General features: G+C 37.9%; 1 protein-coding gene across 1 annotated transcript in view; it reads right to left on the bottom strand.

Annotated features, from left to right (window-relative positions):
* Window positions 1–530: 530 nt before the first annotated feature.
* The window catches only part of INO80C (INO80 complex subunit C), an 18879-nt gene continuing 11308 nt past the window's right edge, over window positions 531–8101 (bottom strand). Inside the window, 3 exon segments of the mRNA XM_009697870.1 lie at window positions 531–662; window positions 5369–5436; window positions 7156–7267. Coding sequence (XP_009696172.1) covers window positions 531–662; window positions 5369–5436; window positions 7156–7267 — 312 coding nt within the window.

Here is an 8101-nt window from a genome sequence, read left to right on the forward strand (position 1 = left end):
GTGTGAAGGTGTTCATTTCCACAGTGCTCAGTACCATGAATAGCCATCACAACAGCAACACTTGCTAGGTATTTTAGCTTCGTTTTACAGTTGGGACAAACTTCTTCAGAGCCAAGCGGCAAGCACATCTGGCAAGGCAGGTTTAGCGGTTGAGATATCTTGGTACCTTTTCCTTAATTCAAATGACTGTTTCTGCTGAGCCACAGCAGTATATAAAATATACAGGGTGGAGATGAAATCCTGTCTCTACAGAAATTAATATAACTCAGACATTATGGTGCAGATACATATCCTTAGGGTCTAAGTTATTCTCTTCACCAAACCAAATTGCTTACAAATTGGCAAACTAACAAATATCAGCATTTATCAAAATGAAATCCATATGTTCTTCAAATCCATGTATCACCAACTACTTCCAGATGTAAAAATCCATGGATAGTTTTAAGGAAACTCAGTCCCGCAGTCAGTTTCCATCATGATTCTCAAAATTAGCACTGTTCACAAGCGACATACAACAATATTTGGTCTGTTCAGGAAACAATACTTGTTGCTTTCCTTAGAGCCAGGTATCCTGTAACCACATCTGAAGGGAGCATCCGAATATAGGCAAATTCTTCAATAGTGCTAAATCTTAGCTTGCTCTGAGGATCTGTGTAATTTGCCTGAAAAAGAAACAATGGCAGAGACACTATTCAAATAAAATCTCGAAACAGAAAACTAAAAAAGTGTCTAATTACAAGATCACAAAAGAGTGAGTTTCTTTTCCCAGTAACAGCACCGCTGTTCTACCGTGTGACCAAAAGTTTGTACTTTTTTCTTTCTCCTCGTGTCAGAACTTATGAGAAGTTAACAGACCCCTATAAAATCACATTAGAAATGCATTAAACATAACAGAGGGCTGAAATAGTTTCATACAAAACACAGTGCAAAAGAAATTCCTCAACTCTCTAAACTCACCCTAGCAACTGTGTGCCTTGTAGAGTCTCTCTCAAGGCAGCTCTCCAAAGAGTCAGGCTGCTGCCAATAAATTACCCACAAAGAGGCTGAATTATGGGTGCTCTGATAGCTTTGGACTGATTTTTCTCTTCCTGCATACAACTTAGCTTTTAATTTACTTTAAAGTGGTTGTTAAGGCAAGGGAGTCTCTGTGACTGAACTGATAAGAAATTTGAACTCAGCGCTGTGCTTTGCTACAGATGACTGCTTTCAGGATAGCAGTCTGGCCAGCTAACCCTGGGCTATGCTTGTATCCTCTGCTATATTTGGACCCTGGGTGCCTGGGAGCGGTGCCAGTCTCTTTCCATCCTCTGCCCTTCCCTGTTTCTACAGAAACCTTGAGCTCAGATGGGCTGGGGGGCAGCACAGGGGGCTGGGCTGGAAGAAGGCAGGCTTCAGGGTATTGCCTCTCTGCCTTCAGCCCCCAGCACAATCACTGCCTGTTCAGCACCCGATTACCAACTGCCTGCCAAGGCTCCGAAAGTGTCTTCTGTACCTTGCTTTAACAGGAGATGGTGGCAGGCTGGAAGGCACAGGCAGTTGAGATCCCTTAAGGCATTGCTACTAAAAAAGAAAAGGCCAGGAAGAGCTGGAGCATTCCCCCGATCCACTCTGTTGAAGCGCAGAGCCCTCTACCAGTTTTATGTTGGAAAGGATCTGTTGACCATGGTAACAATCCAGTTAATTGTCTGGCCTAATAAGACTAAGCAGAATATTATTTGTAGCTTGTTTCTTTACAAAGAAATGACACCAGGTTAATTAAATGTAGTCAGCTAACAGGCCATAAATTAATTTTCAAATAAATGGCAAAGTTAGGACACTAAGAGTACATTTATCCCTGATGGTAACTTTACGGTTACACCAGGTATAACTTTATTTTTATTTCACACTTTAAATCTGGGCTCATGTAAGAAAAAGCTAAGCAAGTAGACTGCTTCTCAAAAGTGCATGATTCTGTAATAAACTAGCCAAGCAATATCTGCAATTTGTATTGCGCATCAATATAGGTTAAAATATTATGGCAGTCTTCACCATTCTGATACTTTGTATTGGGCTGTACTGTTTGCACACACTAATGTATGGTAACTACTCATTTATGCCATGACTTCAGTCTGAAAACAAACTTTACTGCTACTTCAGCAATAATTAAAACAGATTATAAAAGTGAAGTAAGGTGATTTTGCAAAGAAAAAAACCTCTGTCATGTTTAGAAACTAAGTCAAAGGCCACAGATATGTGATCTTCCAATACAATAAATTAGTTATCTCAATCTGTTTCTATAGTAACAAGGCTGATCCATTTTCAGAAAAGGAAGATAAATATAAACATTTGAAGGTTTGGTTTTTTTAATATGCTTTACAATAAATTAGCCTGTTTTGCATGTTAAAATATCTAAATACTCATCTTGCAAGTTTGGAAATAATAGTTTCATTTTGCAGTGTCAATATAGTAGATAATAGCTTTTGAATTCTAGGCTGCCTTACAAATATAAATTGGCTGTTCTGCTTAGACCATTGGTAAATTTAATTCCATTTCTGTTACACACAGGAAGAGAAGAGGATCAGTAGCATTTAATTGTGGCATTTAATATAACTGCAGGTATACTGATGAGAGTGTTTTAATACACTTCTCTTTTTTTGTACCTGCTAGACCATTTAATTCTTCCCTAAATGGGTAATGCTAAGGAATTTGTTTTACTTTTTTTTTTCCATGGGGAATCCATCATTCCCATAGAAAATACATTCTTACACAAATGCTTTCAGATTTTACCCAGAAAATGCAGGGACATTTTTCTTATACTAGATTTCTAAAATATTCTATTACCCCACATATCTACTTACTAGGAAATGATCTTGAAAATACATCTAGTGCTTCTTATGAAACATTTCTAGCTTAGCAATTTAAAGGACACACTGTCTCAGTTATCTTAATAAAAAAGATTTTTTTAAACATGGTATTTTTATCACAGTCTGGAGAAACCTTGCAGGCCAGGTAAAATAGGAAACTTGACTCACGATGCAATTAGAGGATGGAAAATTAAGAAAGAAAAAAAAAAGAAAGTGAAAAGACAAAAAAGGGAAACAAAAGCAGCACTGAATGGATTCATTTAGAAAGGAGAGTATTTATACTGAGCTGGAATAGTTAGAGTACATAAATCACTGATGGAAAGGAGGAGCTGGTAAGGAAAAACTGAGGAACTGAGAGGAAGACTCTTATTCCTATGGCTAAACTAACCCTTAGCTGGCAGGGACACGGTCTTCATTCACATCTATAACCTGCACCATCATCTCGCTATAGGTGCAACAACTGACTAGTTTCAAAATGCATCAAAGGCCAGTGCTGGAAAGCATTATTTGGTTCTTTGGAGATGGGGCAGTGAAAGGGACTTACACCCTTATGCCTTCTGCCCCACATAAGCCCCTCACAGGTCAGAGATGTTGCAGCAACTCTAGTAGCACCTGGTGTGAATGCTACTAATACTTGCAAAGCAACTCTAAGGGGAGAGGACAGGAAACAGATGAACACCATTAAGTGACCCAGTATAGAATTCATCATTATTTCACATGTCCACTGATCCCCCCTTCCTCCATCCACTGCCTCTTTATATAGAACAGGGGTACTTATGCAAAGTTCCTTATTCAGCTGACCCCTGCTCCTTGTCTGAAAACAAGTTGCTATTATATCAAAGCAATACTCTTATGAGTACAAGACTGTAAGTCTGCCTGGCTGGAGGGAATTATTTTCGCTGGGTTTGTGAGCAGTCTCTTCCACTTGCTGTCTGCCAGTTCATCTGTGAGAGAGATGCTGCTTTCTTATTCCCTCTTGAACACCAAGGGTTACCAGCTTCAATCTGAGCAACCCACTCCATTTTCCAAATCATGCTCAAAGGCACAGGCTGGAAACATGCCACCTCCTAGGTGCCTTATTTAAATGTGTTACTTAAAAAATAAAAAGTCAAAGAAAACATATGCTACCAAATCAAGAACTCAGCTGTTAGGATGTGCAGGATTACAGTTGGCGCTATAGCTGTTCTTTGATGCCTTGCACTGTGTATCCACTACAAGGCAGTTCTTAATTAAGTGCTCTCCCATTTTTCCTCCCAATGGGGACTTTCATCTAATTCAGTGTACAGAATGCAAGGTGCTGTGTTAACCTGCATCAACATGACAAATGTGTATGTTTAGAGGCATCTCTATGAGGTGATATGAGGTCTGTGAGGTGGGCTAGTGCCCTATCGATGAGAAACAGAGTAAACTGGAGGAAGGGACCCAGAAATTCTGACTAAGGCTTTTTGTCATTACAAATTTTTCATTATTGTAGTTATTTAGTGTAACCATTACTTAACCCTTTTTATAGTCCAAAATACAACATTCCCATTCATTTCAATGGTAATAAATGCATAGGCTTCTGCAAAATAAATCACTGGGGACTGAAGGTGAAAAGTGAAAAGATACGCTGTTACTAACACCTGTTTTGTTTTAAGTAAAATTATTCATGTCACATAGGAACAGTGTCAGCAGCAGATACAAAATTTTTGTTGGGCAGAATTCAATGACTTTACTCCTGTTTTGTGCCAACAGAATCTTTGGGGAATTCAGGTGCCAAACTGTAACTACCGAGACTTTTTGGAGCATGTGCAAACCATATCTAAGTCAAATGTGTTTTGGTTTTTTTTCCTTTTCTCTTTCTTTTTTCTTTAACAAAACCATGTAAAAGAGCCCATCTGTGACACACAGGCTATACATCTGCCAAACTCCAAGTTCCAGCTCTGGAGCATAGGGATATCTGAAATTCATGAAAGTCCATGCCAAGTCTCTGTCTCAGGCTGATTTGTTTTAGGGAAAGTTTGACAGAAATGGTAACAATTTTTTTTTTAATCTGGGCCAATTAATATAATTTTGCCTAATCTCATTCTTGGAAATTCCTGAACCATCTTTATAAAACTTTCTCTGAAAGATATAAATAAATAAATCAGCCTCAGGCAAACACTCAGCATGGAAAGTTTCAGTCTGCGTGGTTAAAGCTTGGCAAAGTTAGCAGTCATGGAGACTGTGGGCTACCAGCTTTCACTGGAACAATCTAAAGAATCAGAAATGATGGGGACCAATGCAGACTCTACAGCTGGGTAAGTGGTGTGACAGGAGCCACCTGGCAGGACAAGGTATTTAATCTGTCCTGACGTCTATTAACAACCTAAGGATTTTGTGATGTAGCGACAGTATTTGGGGTTTGGCCCTAAATCGCTGGACAACTATTAAGCACAAGACTGAACAGGAACTTCAGCAAGTAAATCTTTAACAAGAGCATGCACCAGCTTTATCTCATTGCAGAAACTGAGATGGCAATTTTGAAGAAAAAATAAAATACTTACTGGAAGTCCTGAAATGTCCGAATATTTCTTGGCAGGCTTAAAGGAAGGAGGAGCATCAATATTAAAATCTAGAGACAAAAACAAAGGGATAAAATCAGTGTGCTATACATATTTTAAAATGTAAATGCAAAATGTAAATAGGTAACAAAAAGTCTTTAAAATGCTGCCTTTACTTTCTGAGGTCTCTGTTAACTAGCAATACTAAGCAAAGAAATATAAAGCAGAATTACCTCTGAAAACATATAGCCTGTTAGCACTGTAAACAACAGCCTGATTGTGCTCACCTCTCTAATACGAGTTCAGTTAAGCAGAACTACCCTCCCCAAAAGGAAAAATGCGAGAGCTATTTGAAATGTGTTGATTTCTTCCAAGTCCTAATGAATTCCCTTGCAGTCAGTTATTTGCAAAGAATAGCCATTATCATACATATGCTGTATGTTAAGACCACGAAACATTGCTCAAGATTGCAGCTCTGAAATACTATAATCCAGAAAAGCAAAGTAATCTTTTAAATCAGTTAAATCTTTAAGCATGTACCTCTTTAAGCCCAGTCAATGACCTAGAAAATTGTTGGAATGTTTAAATTAAATGATGGAAATTGCTGCTTTTTGGTGCCCTTTAGATAGTAACTCTCATTCATAAACATTTTTAAAATACAGTTGGTATGTTTAAGTAGTTAAATCTCCAATTTTGGATGTTTAAAATAATAGCTTGTACCTGACTCATTTCTCTCCTCCTTCCTGATCTCCCTTGCACCTCATTCAGATGCTATAATCAATTCAAATGCTCCATCCATATCAAATTTCTAACTCATCATCTCATAATTCAAGACACTAATGCTGCAGACAGCTGGTTTTAAATATGCAGCTGAATTTCTTTTCCCACCTTCTTAAAAAAAATCCTGTAAATTTACGGTTGCAAACAGAATGTAATAGAAATAGCAACATCAGCAGATTGTCGGTTACAATAGCCAGGAACACACAGTAGTCTGCATTTTTCTATAACAGTTGCATCTAAAACACTTAAAAAAATGGCAAGCTATTTTTGGATAAAGCACCAAGCCTGACAAAAAGTATATGCATATGCTCAATTCTGAAATGCCTCCACTTGCTTAAGTAAAATCTGAGGATCACATTCTGCCTCCAGCTACGTTCAGTAGTATCCTACTTTATGAGTAGACTTGAAGTATATCTAGATTAAGACCACTGCTGTAACTCTGCTCCTGTAGATGTACACCAGCTAGGACTGCTAATCAGGACTGCTAATAGTGTAGTTTCAGCTGTGCTGGGGATGTAGGATTTAAATCTCCCAAGAATCTAGGATAAGGAGCTGGATATGAAGCTTGGGCTGAGGTCTAGGCTACTGCAAGTATATGGCTTAGCAGAATCTATTTGAAAATACTTCAAATACAGCTAATCAAGCAGCAGCCACCCATCAGAAGACATTTGGGCTGTATGCAGAGGAGGGGGCTCCTCAGCAGTGAAGAGGTGACAAAAACCTGATGGGAATAAGGCATTTCTGACCTGGTTTGGATAAATACCTTTCCTTTATTAAACTCTCTCCCTAAATGTATTTTAACTTTGTCACAATACTCCAAATTATTTGCTTCCCCCTACTTTCCACTTAGGGCTGGTGAGTGTGATTGGACTAGTCTTAAACACACTACTGGACCCTGTTCAAGCAGGATACTGCATGCACTGATGAAATAATTTAGGTTTGTTTTAAAGAAAGTTATTTGTGTGGATTTTATTATTTATAAATACATGCAAAGCGTCTAAGCAGCTTACAGCTAGGATCATTTAGTTGCCATGGCAATGCCCTTTCAGAAGCAAGAATTTGTTTTAGGTTCTTCCAAGTTCTGTTCTTCTTGCCAGCTGCTGCTCCACCAATGCCGGAGTGCTAGAATTAAAAATACGATGTTTAGAGAAAAAATAAAGAAAGAATGCTATTTCAGAGCGTGACACTTCTATTTCATAGTCTTTCTGATACGTCTCATCTTGTCATGAACGATTTGTTATCCTCACTTATTTCACTAGCTAATATACTGTACACTTTAATCTTAGCTGCAAGAAAAACAAAGCTTTTTGGACTGTGTCAGAGCTACTATGTTTACAATTAACTGAAGGAAATGAAAATCTGCTTTTTACATGGAAATAGAAAATCAATGTGGTTAGGTTTAGCCTGAGATTACAGGATTCTGTATGTACTTCCCATCGTATTAGAACTTATTACTATGAAGTTGTGTCTAAAATTGTGATTACACGGCTAAATTTTCTCTCTTCTTTTTATGGCACATTACAGGTGCAGCTCTAGCTCTTCTAGAAATTATCCGTGACTGTAGAAAACACAACTGATCTTGCAAAATGTAATGAGTACTATGAGAAACTTTCTGGATTTTTTTTTTTTTTCCAAAAGATAGAAGGCAGAAGAATAGAAAAAGAGTAACAAATAGAATGTTGGCTGCCAAGACAATTTTGCATTTTGAAAGGTACACTAATGGAAAGCTTGCCACAGGTACTATAATGGTAGTTTCAGTTATCAAATGTAATTGCCTCAGAGTAATTTATTTATGTCACTCCAGAGACAGAAGCTGCACAACATACTGTACTACTTCTAAATGATCAAAGGACACAGATTTACAGCTTTACTTCAGAAAAGAAAATGTTCTTACAATTAGGGAGTTGTTATTTCTGTTAATAATTACTACCTGCCACATCAGTCTCATCCAAACTC

Source organism: Cariama cristata, unplaced genomic scaffold (genome assembly GCF_000690535.1).
Source record: "Cariama cristata isolate BGI_N322 unplaced genomic scaffold, ASM69053v1 scaffold17413, whole genome shotgun sequence".
In the NCBI taxonomy this organism is placed as follows: domain Eukaryota; kingdom Metazoa; phylum Chordata; class Aves; order Cariamiformes; family Cariamidae; genus Cariama; species Cariama cristata.